The sequence below is a fragment of the Seriola lalandi genome, unplaced genomic scaffold (genome assembly GCF_002814215.2).
Source record: "Seriola lalandi dorsalis isolate HSWRI2012SDOR001 ecotype SW California unplaced genomic scaffold, Sedor1 jcf7180002054972, whole genome shotgun sequence".
Classification (NCBI taxonomy): domain Eukaryota; kingdom Metazoa; phylum Chordata; class Actinopteri; order Carangiformes; family Carangidae; genus Seriola; species Seriola lalandi.
The window spans coordinates 2,849,333-2,867,772 of NW_019525660.1; the positions used below are offsets into that span (position 1 = coordinate 2,849,333).

The 18,440-nt window shown below is 39.7% G+C and overlaps 1 protein-coding gene across 2 annotated transcripts in view; it reads left to right on the plus strand.

Annotated features, from left to right (window-relative positions):
• Positions 1-5,705: 5,705 nt before the first annotated feature.
• fat2 (FAT atypical cadherin 2) overlaps positions 5,706-18,440 on the plus strand; it is a 91,671-nt gene continuing 78,936 nt past the window's right edge. For both annotated transcript variants that reach the window (XM_023398141.2, XM_087171709.1), the window contains exons 1-2: positions 5,706-8,961; positions 10,576-10,887. In XM_023398141.2, coding sequence (XP_023253909.2) covers positions 5,724-8,961; positions 10,576-10,887 — 3,550 coding nt within the window. In that variant the 5' untranslated portion in view covers positions 5,706-5,723. The remainder of the gene's footprint in view (positions 8,962-10,575; positions 10,888-18,440) is intronic.

The following is an 18,440-nucleotide window of genomic DNA, read 5'->3' on the forward strand; positions in this document are numbered from 1 at the left end:
GTGATTACTTGGATATTATATTTCAGCTGAATCCCAGCACTGCTCTCTTCTCTCCTTTCTTTTTAAGAATGGGGCTAAAATTTCTGAACAAAAACCAGGAAGCAGGTTGATGGGATGAATGCAGTTGGAGAAGGAGCAGGAGGAGAAATAATGTCGTATAGTTTTCAGCGACAAAGGGAAAATCTTAAAATCCTTTAATTCCCTGACAAGACCACGCTCTACCATTAGTCCTGTACCACAATTTACTGGTGGAGCACCTTTGTACAAACATATGGAGATAATTACCTGTATGCCACTGGGCCTGGCAGGGCCTGCTGTGTGCTGCTCCCTGCCCTCCTATTATAAAACACCCCTGGGTTTACAAAGCCAGATTGGCAGCTATATGGATCCATGATCCAACTTGTCTGTGTTGCAAAAGTCATCATACAGGAAATGGATGTGTGCTATGAGTAAGTGGATAAGTCATTGTGAAAAATGATAAGACCAAGAATGGACACATTGTTGACCGATGATTAATTAAGTTCATTCTTTTGGTTCATCTCATCCTTATGGACAAATATGTATCATAATTCATCAAGTTAATATTTGTTGCAACTGAAAAACAACAGGAGGATATTTAAATTACGTATTTGACAGAGGGAAGAGCAAGCAAATCTTATAAGAAACTTTAAAAAACTTCTCTATTATATAAAAATTCACCCACCGTACAGAAGTTGGAAATTAGCTATAGAGACCAAAACCATTTTTTGTAGCAGGCTGTAAACATGTTTATTTCTGCTGTAAAGTTGGGCATTTTAACACGGGAGTCTTTGGGGATTGACTCGCTTTTGGAGCTGGAAATGCTCCATGGAGAGGTGATGAGCAGCAGCTATTGCATGTCTTCATTTTGTAGCAGAGTGCTGGTAAACAGAAAACCCTCCCTGAGTTGTGTTTAAAACTTTGTGGGTCTTCAGTCGATTTCAACACTGTCAAGCTTCCAACAGAGAGTGACGACCCAGTCAGCTTCACCCTGACAGACAGAGGTGTAGTGACGAGGAATGAAAAAAAAAGCTGCAGATAGTGTTCTCTGTCTGTACTGGGAGCCATAGGGGCGGTGGTGAAATGTGATCCAGGAAGCTGGAGCTTAACATGTGGCTGCAGGTTGCTACCTGGAGCACACTGCGTGTGTGACTGTGAGTGTGAGATCATGCAGGTGTGATTGTGAAGTTGTGTGTGAGCATGTCAGAGCTGACCTCCGTAGCAGCAGTCATGGCCTGAGGTTTCTGCCCTGCAGCATTGGATGTTTGGATGAAAACATAAATTTTTTTCTTTCAGTCTCAATTTCAGGTTCAGTCGAGTTTACTGACAAACTGAGTGACAAGTCTGTTTGGAGCAGTCACTAAAAGCTTTTCGCCAAACACTGTCTGACTTGGTAGAAACTCAGCTTTTTCACAATTTGGAAAAGAAAATCAATCGCTCTTACTTTTATTTTAAATGTAGCACAAGTCCAGAGTGCAACACAAAGGCGCGCTTCCACAACAAGTACCTGCGTGTGTGCACCATGAGTATTAACGAGTCTGATGTTGAGGCAGGTAATGCTGATTTGTGGGATTCATTACATGTCTGGCACAGCGGTCATTATATTGAAATGGAATTCATTATATTTCTGTGTTTTCAATCAGAGTGTAATCCATCCTCATCTCTAACTTTAATCAGCCTCCTCTACTCGCTCACTGAAGATTTAAGCCACTGATTTACCTTTATCACGGCCTCACAGGAAACACTACGGGAGTAAATATTTACAGAGTATTTCTCCTTTGACTTATGATGCTGTTAGATTGTGTTCAATCCTCTGTATCTTTAACAAATTACAGAAAGTTTGGGGTCACCTGTGATTTCTTCCAATAAGACAAATGTTTTCAGGTTATTTACTTACATTTTTTATGGCTGATCCACATATACAGAACATTTGATGCTTGTTACAGATTTATCAGTAACAGGTTTGGTGTACAACTTACATCTTGACATAAAGCTTCTTTTTCTAACAGAGTAAATGTGAAACAGGTATTTGGGTTAAAATTGTATCAGAATCAAGTCATATTGCCATATTATACAAACTTATTATGTGACTCATTTCTACATTGCTTTTACCTGAGAACAGATCATTTTACTTCTAATGAATCTGATAAAAAAGTTTTAGTTTTTAAAATCGTGTATTAGCTTTGTATCATCCTCCTCCTGTTTTTCCATGTAAAAGTCCTTGTTCACTTTCTACAAAAGATGTAGGTGTGAGGTGAATGACAGTTGGGGCTCCTCAAGGCTTGGATGGACTGAGTGGGTCATCAGTAAAACAGATAAACAACTGAGTGATAAAATATCAAATTCTTTAATGGAAAAACTCAAAGGTACAAGTCTGCGGGCATAAAAACACGAGTAAATAGATTAACTACGACTCCCACGGTGCCTTTTTGTAAGAACCACTATCTACAGAAATTACAGCAAGACACATTATTTCTCAGAGTAAAAGCTGAAATAATTAAAACTGCTGGCCTCTTTTAAACCAACAGTATTTTGGTATACTCCTGTATTTCAATGTTTAAGAAGATTGAGTTTAATTTCACCCAAACCACAGAAGGATTTCTGCGCTGACGCTTAGCGACGAACCAGCTGTGCAGCAAGTTCTATTTTGTTTGCTGATGTGCCAAGAAAAATATGTTTTTTAATTTGGGTGCACTGACCCTTTATGAAAAATCTGGATTGCAGTGCTAATTCCTGCTTGAGCCAGATTTGTTCTGTCTACAGGGATGAGCATGTTAAAGTGTGATTCAAAGACAAAGTCCCTCTTAAACCTGTAATTATTACACTGAGGATTACTTTATACCTCATTATGCCAATCCTGTAGATCCATATCCTTGAGAGTGAGTCCTGTGAAATTTGATGGACCGTATATGCACATATTATAAAATAGGAGCCAGACACATTGCCAGATAATGTAACTATTTCAATGTTGCAAGCATTTATTCAGTGAGACCTGCACTGTATGGATTATCTTATTCATATTTTAGTACCTCATATGAAATGTCTTGGGCCTAAAATAGGCCCATAGACTATATCATGCTTAAACCTATTTTAATCCGGCCTCGGTGATGTGAAAGATAGAAAAATCTGGAAAGATCACAAGATGCCCTAATTCTCTCCAGAACCCAAACAGTGGGCCTGGCCATTGTAATCTGATTATCTGTCACCAAGTGAGTGGAGATAAAACCCCACATACCTGTCACCCTCCAGTGAAACCTCCAGCGCCAGTAAACCTGGAGACGGAGACCTGAATGTTCAGTACATCGTATACCTGGGGAGATCTGTTTCATAAACCCATATAAATCATCAGACAATGTATGACACTGGTATTCATAACTTTGTGGCACAATATGAAGACATCTTTTGTCTTGCCTCTTTGTACGTTTGCATTTAACTAGACACCAGGACTGTTTATGGACTAACAATGGGGTTAAATGGTTTAGATTTTCTTTCATAATACCATCTGAACAACCTTATTTTTGCAGCGGAGTGAAAGGAGGGGGGGGAATGTGACACATCTTTTCAACTCTGATCTCAGGGAACGGTATTTCTGCCCTGCAGATTGTTCTATGCTGATTGCTTTTAGCTGTGGATGGGCTGTCAGAGAGGCAGTGAAGGGCAAAGTGTTCTGCCCTCCAGTTCTCTCTGCTGTCAGTTGTAGCGAAATTCAAGCTGGCATGGTTTGGCCGTGCATCAGCTGGGCTCAACGTTACCTCATGTATTTCCATTTTTGTTGTGCACATTTGGGTTTGTGTGGTTTCAGTTGAAGAGCGTGAAATACCCATGCAAATGATGCACCTTGAAGCATGTGTTAAATCTGAGACTGTCTTTCATTTAGTTTCCTCAAAAAACAAAAACAAATGAATTGCAAAAAAGGAGCTTGAATGTATAAAATATCTTCAATTTCACTTACAAAATTACAATTTACAATTTTCTCTTGCATGCTGTTTTTTTTCACTTGAGGTCGATCCATCAGTCCAAAACAGAAAAAGCAGCAAATCTTTACAATTTGTAGCTAAAACCAGAGAATGTTTGATATTTTTTGCTGAAAAATTACTGAAAAGATTAATCAATTACCAAATAGTTTCCAAAACATGGCTAATTGATTATCCAACTAATCGTTACAGCTCTAAAATGAATTATTTTAGTTTATTAATCCATCCTTGCATTAATGATAACTTATAATAACTTTTTTTTATATACTGTTGGAAACCGCTAAAATATGTCGACATCTTCCCTACTGGTTTTCCATCATACATACATTCACATATACTGTCGTATTAAAAAGGTCTTAACCGGCTTAAATTGAACTTGGTGAAATTTTGTGCAATTTTTTATGTTCTGTTTTTTCAGTCCTCCTCATGTACTTAAGTGGAGACAGTGATTATATAGAATTTCATGTACTTTGTCATTTCATTTCTGATAGTTGAAACGTTTGAGCCTCCATGTACTTTACCATGTAGCTACAACAATGAAGTATGACAAACATGGATTAAAATGTAGATTAGGTTCAATGAAAGTTTGTGGGAATGTCATAAGACCATTGAGTCATCTCTGAAAGAAAACGAAAGTGAGATTAAACCAGAAAAATGTATTAAAATTCCACTTAGTGGGTATAGCATTTGTAGTCGACAGAAAAACTCAAATAGATTTTACTCTGATATGAGTTTTTGCATGATTTAAAGTCACATCATCCAGGTTTAGTCCACTGATTCATCTTATTTTATGCATGTTTATAATGTTCTCTAAGAAAATCTAATTTTAAGGAAAAGCTGCCAGCTAATTAGATATTTAAATGCTATTTAAATTTCAAGAAATGTTTTATGAGCAGTTTAAATGTTTTAAATAATCAAGGCTTTGGTTTTCATCCATGCGGCTTCAGCTTTAGCTTGTGATCTAAATTGGTCTCTGTGTTTATTTTATAACAATTTATTGTGCACTTTTGGTCAGGTCTCCCTTGTAAAAGACAAATTACAATTCCATCTGTGTGGGATTCTTATCCTTTGTTGATTATGAAAGCTGCAATTTGATGGCTCATGCCTCCAAGGATATTTAATGCACATACAGCAAATACCAGCTCAGACATATAGTACACATGCAACTGTTTATACTCGGATCAGGACTGAACCTCTTACTATCATCAGCATGATACCAAGTCATCAAACAACAAATCCCTCCTCATAGCTGTGCAATGACACAGGCTTAGAAGTAAAACATTTGATGAGCACTTGTTGCTGGTATTTGGCCACTAAAGGAATAATTATGGGGAAGGGTTTAGGCTGCCACCTGTCTGAAAGGGCTCAGAGGCAACTTTCTGTCGCTGAAACAATGTGTTGCTTAACTTTTGCCTTTTTTTTCTGGTGAAGGCATGTTGAGACAAGAGTCAGATACCTTGCCACAGACTTCCCTTTGCTGTTGTGTCATTGTGTATTCTGTGTCCATTTTGTATTCTTTGTAGAGCTGGAGCTCGGGGGAAATGATTGGTCTATTTACAAAACAGTGTAGGTACATGATTTATCTCTGTGTTACGTGTTTTTCTGCACAGAGACAAGACTGTTTACTCAAGGAAACTCAGGGACAGAAGTTTTTTTTCCAATAAAGGATCAAATGTATATCTCTCTTTCTTTATTTTCACAGGTCTGTGGATGTTCATGTAGGTATTAAAGATGGCAGCTTCAGGAACAACCCTCCTCACTTTAGCAGCAGTGCTCCTGCATGTGGCGAGATGTCAGGGAATCATGGGAAAAGGAAAGGACAGCTCGCCGCTGAGGTTCACACACCATCTCTACAACGCCACCATCAACGAAAACTCGGCCCCGCGGACGTACGTTGAGACACCACTGAAGATGGGTATTGAAGTGACAGATCTGTTCTGGGAAATCACATATAATGTTGTCTCAGGTGACGATGATGGCCTTTTCCAAGCAGAGTCAGTCAAAGTTGGGGATTTCTGCTTCCTCAGGATCAAAACACGCAGCGGTAACTCAGCTCTCCTTAACAGGGAGGTCAGAGACACTTACACTCTCACTGTGGAGGCAACCGAAAGCATCTTTGACTTCCAGGTGAAGACAAAGGTGTTTGTCCAGGTGCTTGACACCAATGACTTAAAGCCTCTTTTCTATCCTGCCTCATACAATGTGGGCATCAGGGAGGATACTCCACTTAGGTCAAGTGTGGTCAGGGTTAGCGCTACAGATGCCGACATTGGCAGCAATGCTGAATTTTATTACTCTTTCACCAGCAGAGCTCATCCTTTTGTTGTTGACCCTTTCACAGGCACAGTCAGCCTCATCAAAAAGCTCAATCACACCCGGTCGGAGAGATATGACCTCACTGTTTTAGCTGAAGACAGGACAAAGAAGATATCTGGTGTGCAGAAATTCGGTAATGTTGCCAGAGTCACAGTAAATGTACAAAAGATGTCTATGGGGTCTCCAGTTATCACAACTTCCCCCAAACCCACAGTCTCTACAGATGGCAAAATAACTATCAATGTCCACGTGGAAGCAGGAGTTAAGTCTGTGGAATCCCTTAATATTGTTGAAGGGGATCCTCACAAGTGTTTTGAAATAATCCCCTTAGGTGTGCAGGGCAGTGAATTCCAAGTGATCTCTACAAAGAGGATTATCTGGTCTCAAACTCCTTTTGGGCTGAATCTGTCCCTTCAAGCTAAAGACAGGAGCGCCCCAAATTTAGTCTCTCCAATTGCACAAATCCACATTCCGGCCTATCATTACAGCCCATTGGCATTTTTGGAAGACACCTACATTGTCACACTGAGTGAGTTTTCACCTCCTAAAACTCATGTACTGAAGGTTTCTGTCACCGCAGTACCTTATAATGTTACCTTTAGTATCAAGAATAATCCAGAAAGCTCCAATTTCAAGATAAATCGCAAAACAGGGATTATCATAACAACTGAAAAATTTGATTATGAGAGAAAGGATCGATATGAGTTTGATGTATTGGCCAATCATGGTGAAGCAGAGACTCACATAGTGGTTGAGATAACAGATGAAAATGACAACAGCCCACAGTTCAGCCAGACTTCATATCAGGCCACAGTGGACGAAAACACCCCTGTTGGCAGCAGTGTTTTGAAAGTAGCAGCCACAGACAAAGATAAAGGCAAAAATGGCTTTGTGACGTATGCTATTGCCAACTCAGGCCCCTTACCTTTTACAATAGACCCCTTTACAGGTGTCATCTCAACCTCCGAACACCTGGACTACGAGCTGATGAAAAGGCGGTACCACCTGAGAGTTTGGGCTTCGGACAGCGGTAGCCCCTTCAGTCAGGTCAGCGAATGTCCCGTGACGATAACCCTTAACAACATCAACGATAACATCCCTCTATTTGAGAGGGTGGGCTGCAATACAACTGTACCTCAAGACTTACCTGTGGGGCACACAATCTGCGAGCTGTCAGCCATTGATTTAGATGAGCTGCAGCAGCTGAAGTATGTCATTGAGTCAGGGAATGAGCTCCAAGTGTTTGGTATTGACTCATTGTCAGGAGCCATCACCCTTAAGCAACCAATTCCCCTGCGAGCGGGTTCGTTCACTTTGAGAGTTGTAGCCACGGATGGGAAGCATCACTCGGATGCCTCAGTTGTCAGGATAACTGTCACTAACAGAGGTGACGAAGTAACGCTTCGCTGCCAGGAGACGGGCGTTTTCAAAGAGCTAACGGATAAACTGATTGAGTCAATCAAACCTATTTTAACCAGTCAAGAGGAAGACACGTTCTCTGATATACACATCACCAACCGACACTCTCCCAAGTTTGACCTTAGCATTCCCAGTTCAATTGACCTCATTGAGGACCATCCATTGAATTCCACCATACTTCAGTTCAAAGCAACAGACAATGACACTGGGTTTAACAGTAAGCTGGTCTATGCCATATCAAGCGGGAATGAAGATGGCTGTTTCTCCATTGACACTTTTTCTGGTGACCTTCAGTTAGTTTGCCCACTTGACAGAGAGAGTAAGGAGTTCTACATTTTAAACATCACTGTTTATGACTTGGGAACACCACAAACATCTGCATGGAAATTCATCGCAGTGAACATCATGGACGTCAATGACAGCCCTCCTGTTTTTGATCAGCCCAGATATGTGATACGGGTGCCCGAAAACACAGAAGTTGACTCTATTATTTTTACAGCTCGTGCAATTGATCTGGATGCAGAGACAAGTGGTAATGTTCAATATTCCCTAATGACGTCTACTGACATGTTCAGAATTGATGAATTGACTGGCGAGGTCATTGTGACGCGTCATTTGGATCGAGAAACCTCACCCAGGCATGACCTCCAGATTGAAGCCAGAGACCAGGCCAGAGTGAGCCCGCAGTTGTTCTCCATGATTGACCTTGTGGTTGTTTTGCAAGACATAAATGACAACCCACCCAAATTTGTACCCAAAGTTTACAAAATAAAAGTTCCAGAAGATGTCCCTGTGGGTACCCTTCTTGTCTGGGTGGAGAGCGTCGACTTAGATCTGGGCAGCGGAGGCCTTGTCACTTACAACCTCAAGAACACAGAGAGCGGGATCTTCCACGTCGACTCCTCCACGGGTGCCCTGACCCTTGAGAGGGACTTGGACTTTGAGAGGCGGCCATTTTACAACCTCACAGTCCGGGCCGTCGACCATGGCCTCCCTCGCTCCCTCTCATCCTCCTGCTTTGTGGAGATTCAAGTTCTGGATGTCAATGAGAACCTCTATAGGCCAGTGTTCTCAGAGTTTGTGTATGAAGCCAGAGTGATGGAGGATGCAGCAGTGGGGACATCTGTGGTAACACTTACAGCTGCAGATAAAGATCTGGGCAGAGATGGAGTCGTCAGGTACCTCATCCATGAAGGCTCTGGTCTCGGAGTTTTCACCATCGATGAGGAAACAGGTAATAAACTGTGTTTTTACTATATTTTAATAGTAGTGGGTGGGAGGGATATGACCAAATTCAAACATGTAATTTGTCCAGATTAAATCAAAATCATCCTGCTTAGCCTGATACTATCTATATTATTGAAATGCCTGACTCAATCTGCCTGAATTGAGTGACCAGTAGAGCTCATAGAAGTGGATACAAGCTAATAAAAGACTCAGATTTGTTGTCATGTTGCTGTAATGCAGCTGCATTTTAAAAAGTAGAAAAAGAGCCTTTACTTTATTAATAATTATGGTATAAATTGCTTCTCAGATGTAGTAGTATTGTGATTATTCATTCAACACAGTTCCCCATTTTACTGAATTTTACAATGTTAAATACAACAGGAATAGCCTACTTTACCAATAATCAGCAGGTTAGGGTGACCTATGAGCATGCATGTTATGAAAGCACCAGCTGGAGTACTAGACAAACTAATTCAAACCATCTATTGTGCCTCATAGGGTCCATTAGTAGCTGTTCTTGAGCTTTGAAATTTAGATATTCGATTTCCATTTTTCTAAGAATATAAAGACCTCTCATCCATGTTGGCATGCACGTTGAGATTAAGGTTAATACTTGACTTTGGAAACAGCGGTTGATAAAAGAATCTTACCGCAGGATAGAATGTTGAATGGAAGACAAAACGGACATTTCAAGAGCCATAATTTTATACTAGAGACAGCTTTTGAATGAATCCCCCGGCTGTTTGCAAGGTTAAGAGGGATCTTTCAATCCCTACATGGCTTTAATGTTTTCTTGTGTTTAAATAATAGTGCAGATTTTGAATAAATGGCAGCATTATTCACCTCTAGTTAAGTCACAGTTCAGACTCGGGTATATCAATACAATGACATGCCTACACCATACTGTCATAGAAGATCTTCACAGCAATAAATTTTCTCATGTAGGTTTCCTAAAATGAGACACGTGCATGGTTGTATGACATGGTATTTCCTCTGGGGTAGTTAAGGTGGTTTGTCTATTTTACCATTAGCATATCCTTTGCAGAGGATACCTTGCGACCTCTCAGCATATCATGTCAAATTCCATTATCCTGCTGCTGCACTTAAAGCTAAAGATATAATCAGGGCAAGTAGAGTTCTCTGTCAAAATGAAACCGTGCTGAAATATATCCCTTTTCCTGTGTTGCTGGTTTTTGAGCTCTCCTTCAGGGTATCCATATTTAAACTGTTTCTGAAGGCAAATGTGAAGAAAAGTCGATTTCCCTTGTTTTTACCACAATTACATTGTGGTAGCCTGCTTTGTGTATACCATAAGAACTTGTGTAAGTTTTGGCAACAGAAATATCTCCCAGGTAGATAAGCAGAGAATGTTAAATATGTCCCAACCCACTTTTGGGCACCAATCCAGACTTTTTATTATGCAAACAGGCACTTGAAGCTTGATGACAGCCAAAGTGATTGATATTTCCTCCAGGGTGGTTACAGTTATTAAATATAAAGAATATGATAAGTAATTAATTCCAGAGCCACAACAACAAGTTTGAAACAAGTGAATACTGCTGTGCTGTTCATAAGTAAAATCAATGTTCTATCTGTTTCCCCACGCTTTCATGTGTCTCAGGTGTGATTCGTACAACAGAGACGTTGGACCGTGAGACGATGCCTCACTACTGGCTTTCTGTCTATGCCACCGACCTGGGGACTGAACCTCTGATCTCCTGGACTCACGTCTTCTTGGAGGTCCTGGACATTAACGACAATGCTCCAGAACTTTCCCAGCCGGTATATTTCGCGTCCGTCCAAGAGAACGTGGACATGGTCAAATCTGTCGTCCAGGTGTCGGCCACAGATGTAGACACATCTTCTGAGGGGAAGCTTTCCTTCCAAATGCTGGAATCTCACCGGACGTATTTTGACGTTGATCCCAAAACAGGTAATTGAGAGTGAATGAGCATAAACGTTACTGCTACAAAGTAGTTTCATTAAACATAGGAATCTACAAATTTGCAGTGTTGCCATTACAGCACAAGGCTTTTCATTGTAAAACAGCTAATGCACATACTTTCCACTATTACGCCTTTGCTTGTTTACACTGAACTAAACAATGGTATAATGCCGCCCCATTGTATGATTTTTAGATAGCATGCCGGCATTCTTGAATCAGAGGCATGACTGGTAACACAACAGCTTTAGCTTCCTGTCCCGCCAATGGTCCTGTCTTGCCAGCTCTCCATTTTACGCAGACATGGATCCGACTACCTCCACTGCCAGCATAAAGGCAGAACAACAACGCCCCCCCATTCCTTGTACCTTTTATACAGAACAGCAAGGTGATATATAATGCAAAATTACTCTCATTTTGCCTGATGCTCATCCCCTACTCATCAAACTCTGAATGTAAGCCTGCTCGCCAGTTAAAAAAATCTAATATTATATAGGATAATTAATAAAGCCTGCACTGCAAAAAAGACATTGCATGATGATCAACAGGTAACTTGCCTATTCCCGATTAATAGCATAATAATTTAGATTACATTTTGAAATGAAATCATCTAAGCAGCTTCACCTCCACCTATAGATGTTGACATATTCAGCTCAGCCCTGAATCATGTAAATGAAGATTTTATTGAGCTAACATACGGACAGGGACATATACATTAACTCTGGGATACAGGATGTAATTTAATCAGCCGTCACAGTGACATCCTCCCGTTTCACGAGCAGTTTGGACAGAAATACAGGCAACATGCTCCCCTCTGATTGATTTACATTTTGATTCAAACTCCCTTTGTGAATATAAGACATCTGGAGCAGCTCTTTGCTTTGTCTTTCACAAATAGCTTTGACATGTCTCTATATGTTGCCGTGTCCCTGTGGCAGATTTACATTTTGATTCAGGGCTATTACTGCAGCTATAAAACCTAACAGTGCGTTATTTCTCACAAGGGAAGAGGTTGAAAAATGGTTGATATTTCCTAATGCACTGTTGCAAGTCTGAGTAGAGCAAGTGATGCAGAACCCCGGCAGGTCACAGAGAGCGCAGAGCTGAAAATAAAACTTCATAATGAGAAACTTCTGAAGAGGTCACTCACAAACTCACTCATCCGTTTCCTGATGGATGTGGAGTTAAAAATCTAAAACAGCAGGAAAAAGAAAGGAGAGAAAGATGCCAGTAACCCCCTCAGGTATTTGCATGCTCATCTTTGACAGTTGCAACTGAGTCACCTCCAACAGACTTTGATGTTCAATCAAATGAGCGCTACATGCTGCTACAAGCCCTGTCCTCTTCTTATAATCTCCAGGTTGGTCTAGTGTTTGCCCACGCCCTAAGGCCAGTATACTGAGGGATTACAGAGAGGGAGGGCAAATTGTTTTAATACTGAGACGTCACACAAAGGCAGGCAGGACAGGAGGTGTTGAAACAGCTGGAGAGTGTCACATTAAAACAAGTTTTTTTGTACCAAAGCAGGTGTATTTGATATTCATTTACTCATGCATACAAGCCCAGGATGAAAAGGGATATTGTGTCTGTGTTTACTTTTTACAGTCTGAGGATTTCCTAATGGCAAGTCTCATCTGAAGACTGAGGTCTTTTGAATGTATATGACCTAAATTCTTGTAAAAAAAAAAAAAAAAAAACCCAAAAAACTACTGAACTTTTTACTTAATTCTTCACTTACATGGGTTTGCATGAGACAATTAAAACAACACAGAACTGGCAGAAGAAAAAAAGACCTCACTAACCACAGATAAATGTCAGGTAATAATTGAACTTCTTTCACAAAAGAAAGAGTACAAATTACAAAATACACAATAAAACTGAAAACTAAAGTAAACTGATTTAAACTAGATTGTTTCTTGTAAAATTAGGTTGAAATTACATGAAATGCGACTTAAACCACATGCAAGCTCCACGAAGACACTATATGGACAAAGTCATGTGGATACCCGCATCCACATATTTGTGCACTTTTGCTCTGTTTTTCATAGTTGGTCTAATGAAGGGAAATCATACAGCATAAAATAATATTTTAGGCAACAGTGAATGTCCAACTTTTTGGAAAAAGTCTGTTCGTGTCCCTTTCCTGTTTCAACATGACAACACCTAAAGAAATGGATCTCCTAGTTAAGTGTAGAAGAATTTGACTTGCCTTTACAGAGCCCTGACCCGAACCCCATCCAACACCTTTAAGATGAACTGGAATGAGCTCACGCCTTAAAAATCAACATCACTGTTGGACCTCAGTGATGCTCTTGTGGCTGAATTCAGAACAAGGTCCTGCAGCCAGGTCCCAAAATCTGGTTGAAGAGTGGGGGCTGTTATAGCAGCAGATTAATGCCCACGGTTTTCAAATTAGATGTTCAACAGCCAAACGTGAGTGTAATGTTTTAGTAAATAGTTTAAAGTGTCCATATACTTTAGGCCATGTAGTAGGCAGGAAAGGCATTCAGAGGATACGCTGAAAAACTATAGCAACTACTACAGAAAATCAGCAGACACTTAAGATTAGAAAAAAAAACTTGATATCAACATTCACTGGTCAAATAAGTCCATGTCAAGGAAGGATATTGTGTTTTTTTGCACAAATGTTCTGTTGAAACCAGCTCTTTCGAACATGATCCACCTTGTCTTATTTTCACAAATGCACCCACTATTACTAATGTACAGGGTGACTGGTGTAGAAACCTCTCATGCCTCGACAGGATGAAGATGACTCATGACTGTATGAAGGTTTCTGTCGAAGCTTTTTACTCTCCTGAAGCGAGTATTTACTTCATACTGCAGCATAGTCAGTCTGATTCAACCTAGAGGAATTACTTGAAGTAAGTCTCAGGAGGGAAGGATATTTGCTGAGTGACAGAAAGGAAAACTGAATGAAATCTAGTCCGTTCTGAGTTTTTTTTTTCGAGCTGTTGTTGCTTTAAACAAGTTGTTGTCTGACCCTGATAACAGGTTTGTGCAGGGAACAAGGGTGTGCCAAATTACCAAAATGACCGAAATTTGGTGTGTCTTTGGTTATGTAAGTTCAATGATGTGTTATGTTGGTTGTTGGCAAGGCCAGGCAAGCCAGGAATGTTCCCAATTCATTAGCATTTTCAAGATCAAATTCCTCAAATCACTGCACAGACTCTAAGATCCCCAGACTGATATGTCGTGGAGCAATACTGAACAAACGGAGAGCTGGTTATCATGAAAGATTAAGTCTGGTGATATTCCATATTTTTCATATTGTCAGTAAATACACTGAAAAGATCAAAACCAACAATGTATCTGCCGCTGAAAATAGTCCCCAGCAAATGCCTTCCTCCTGTTTTCCTCCTGTATGAATAGCGTTTGATAAAAATGACTATAAATGTATAAGCTAGCAAGTTAGGATAGTCATAAAGTGTTGAGAGACGGACTAATACATTGTATTAATGCGATATGTTGACAATAAGAAAAACACTGAATAACACCAGCATTATCCTTTAAACATTTTTGTTGTTGTCAGTTGACAAAATAGAAATAGTTCTCTCACTTTGATGTTTTTAACTGAAGTCGATGGGTCATTGTGGTCCATATCAAGCAAGTCTTTTTATATCACCCTGCGTGCATCTCTCCATGGATGTTTGAAACATAACAAAAACTTGCTGTTTGCTTCTGAATGCACCTTGAGACAGTGTGTCTGTTCAGAATGGCTGCAGCGATCAGATATCATTGTGAGTAATTCCGACAAATGAGGCTGAGTGTTTTCCCATCCCAGATCTCTGATCAGATCAGATAGTTGTGTGATAATGAAGGGCTTCTAAAGACCCAGTGTTGGCAGCTTGGCTAGATTAGTTCAAAACTGCCTGCTCCTGCAATTAGTAATGAACTGGGCCGTTTGCTGCTCTTTTCAGGGGCTGGTTTACCCACACAATTTCATTTGCATACATTTGTTATTGACAAAGTGCTACTGCATTTTTAGTTCAAGAAAGAAATTCCCCTTCTAAACCAACTCAACTGAATTTTGACTCTTTCCTTGCAATCTTGATATCTTGAACGGTTTTTCTTTTCCTAGGAGTCTTAGTTTTCCTCCCCCTCCCTCACAGATTTAGTTGCTTGTGAATGCCAGTGTGTAATTTAAGATGTCTCCCTCGAAAATGTGACAGAGCTCACCGAGTGAAATAAAGGCAGCGTTAAAAAAGTTAAAAAAAAAAAAAAAAAGCAATGATGGGAAGGGAGTTGTAGACTGGAAGTGAATCCAGAGAGAAAGACAAGGAAGCAAACAAACCGGGCCTCAGCATTGCCAGACAACACTGTTTATCTTCACGTGGTTTTGACAGCCGTCCAGCATGGCTGAGTGAAAACAGGCGACAAGGGAGAGACGAGGCTTTACCCCTGATTCCCATGTCTACGCTAATGACAAAAACACACTTTCTAATGTGTCCCACCTGTCCTAATGATGCCCTCCCAGCGGGGCTTGTTTGCACTGTTGTAAAAAGGACTCAACGACCCTCAGCAGGGTCTTTCACTCCACTTACGACCCCAAACTCTGTCTACAAAGAACAATTCCTAAATCGCCTCTTGCACAGAGTCCTAACGTCTTAACATTTTCTACTTAAATTCCTCAAAACTTGAGTGACTCCAGTGCTCAGAATATTCTGTAGATAATATGGATGCACACGTTGTATTAATTAAAATTAAGAAAAAAACTTGTTTCCTTTCAACTTCTTCCTTTAGTTTATACAGAAATATTCAGTTCTGTTGATCTACCTGGCAGTCTTCATACTTTTTCTGTCAGGCTCTGGCACTGATATTATAATAATACTTATCTTTGAACTACTTGTAATTAAAATTTATGACATAAAGAAGCTCAACATGAAGCTGTAATTATGCTTTCGTGTCCGCATAGCTACGACAGTTCATGTCACAAAAATGTTGTCAATAGTTCGCATCCATGAAGTATATCAGACCCTAACTCTGCAGATGACATGTTTTTCTTTTGGAGGTTCCCTGCTCATCTCTGTTCATCCAAGTACTTCCAGCTACTTATTATAGAGAAAGTTTTCTGGGGGAAATGGTGACCTGTTAGCACCACCTTCATTAAACCTTCACCCTGATCGAAGCCTTTTTGATCAAACTCAATTGTCTTGACAAAATTTGTTGTAGCTACATTTGATGGTGCGGTAAGAAGGCGGGAAGGAAGGAATTACAAAATTACCACGTACCTCTTGGCACAAGAGATAATAGGAATAGGAATAAACAGCCCATAGATAATAAAACATTGTGAATGCAGGAAGCTGTTGTTTGCACCTGGCCAATCACAGCTTGAGGTGGGTCTTACACAGACTTTCCCAGTTCTGACTGGTAAGATATTTGACCAACCTACAAAAACGTCTGAAGAAGCATACTGGCACCTTAAGGACCTGAGTTTGTTTCTAGTGAAGTTATTGTCAGATCGTATAACATTATCTGAAATTGCCTGTTTGAAAAGTTCTTAGTAAATAAAGCTGCCTTGCCTTGACAGTGAGAGACTAATGCTCACCAAAAAAATCAAATGATGATGAAATGATACATTAAATATATTAAAGTCAAAAGAAAAAAATTAAAAAGAAAAATGCTTTATAGTCATTATTTAATCAAAAGTCAAGGTAAACAAGTGCGTTTTAAGATTATATTTAAATATATAAACCGTTTTGCCCGCAATGCAGATGATTTTTCATAATGACCTTGTACAATTTTGATAAAACTTGTGAATATGTACTTTACTTTTCTTACATTTCTTTATGAGGTGACAGTCGATTAAAGCAGATTTTCATGTGTGTGACGGCAGGAAGTTGCACAAAGGCACTATAATGATTCTGTTGCTCCTGTTGTCACTACAAAATCCTCTCAAAATCTGCACAAGCTGAAAAGTGTCAGGTTGTCATAAAACCATGAACAATAGCAGGATCCATAATCATTTCACACACTCCTCCACAGTCTGACCCCCATTATTATCCCCCCAGCAATATTGGCAGCCCTCCCCTGCCAGCGTGTCTCTGCTGTCCCTATTAGAGCTAATAGCAGCCCTAAAACACTTCACTTAATTTATTTAGATTGGGTGAGATGAGGTCAAAAGAAACTCTCATCAGCACAATGGGGAAACTGACTCACTGCTTCTGGAGAAAAAAAGAAAAATGTCGAAGCAAAATTAAACAGAATATGAAAAAGTGGCAGCTTTGAATACTAAGCTTCTGCAGCAGAAAATATTAAATGAATTTATTATTTTTTTTTACTAATCAACTGGTTTATTCTGTCTCCAGTGTTATTCTGCAGTTTTTGCATTAATATATTTAATTATGGCATATTTGTGGATATAATTGTGATGCCAGAGATGCCCATCATTTCCTGCTAATGACCATTGCTCTCCTAATTAAAAACAAAAAAGAAGAAGAAATATATATATGTGTCTACTCGTGAAAATTCTTCAACTAAAGAAGAGCCTAACAGCTGATTGGTCAGTAAATCTAATAGGAATATTGCAATTTACATCAGTGTACAAATCCAGATGTTAAGCAATAAAACATGTTGAATATGTAGAATACATCCAACTCCTAGTTGTTAGCTGCTAGTTTTCAAAATGTTTTAACTTTCTGAGCCTAAAGTGAAATCTGAAAAGTTCAGATTTCCCAGTGAACAGCTCTGCAGCAGCCAAATGTGTCTGGATAACCTGCTGAGCCACATAATTTATGTCTTATAGCAGGAACAAGCAAACTGTTAGAGATACAGACACGAACGCTGAGTCAGCCGCCAATTGAACAGCCTGTATTTATTTTGGTGTGTCAGGCGCTGTGGGCTCTAATAAGCCCGTATCAGTGGCAGATGTGGTCAGTCATAAAGAATCTGTGAATGGCTGTGACGATAATTTCCCCTTATTTCCTCTCCAGGCTTATTTCATCTTATCCCGCTCTCAAGTAAACACCACAGGGACAGTGAGAAGCAAAACTTTAAAATGGCAGTTTTGAACTTTAATCAGACATGTTCCTCATTTTTATTTTATAAAGTAAGAACATTTCAACAGATCCACTAAAGTGTCAAAAATGGTAGTTTATATAGTTTTGTTTGATCAGGAATATGTGGAAATTTATTGACATGATCAAGTCTTCTGAATAGTTGTAATCTGCTGTGTGCTGATATTATCTAGTTTGTAGTATATACAGTTATATTATGAACAGACTCATGAAAACACTGATGTACACACACTCGCACTGTACACACACAGGAGGACGTGCTTTTAAAAGGTGGACATACATAAACACACACAAACAAACCAGCGGAAACAACAATAACAACAGCAGAAACAACATCAACAGACCTAAACGTATTTGCTTAGGTGTGATCAACACTGTTGCTACAGACACACACACACACACACACACACACACACACACACACCTACACACCTACAATAACAGAAGCAGTAACACTTCTGTCTATGTTTATTTGTTTAGGTGTAATTAGCTCTCTCACTTCACACACTA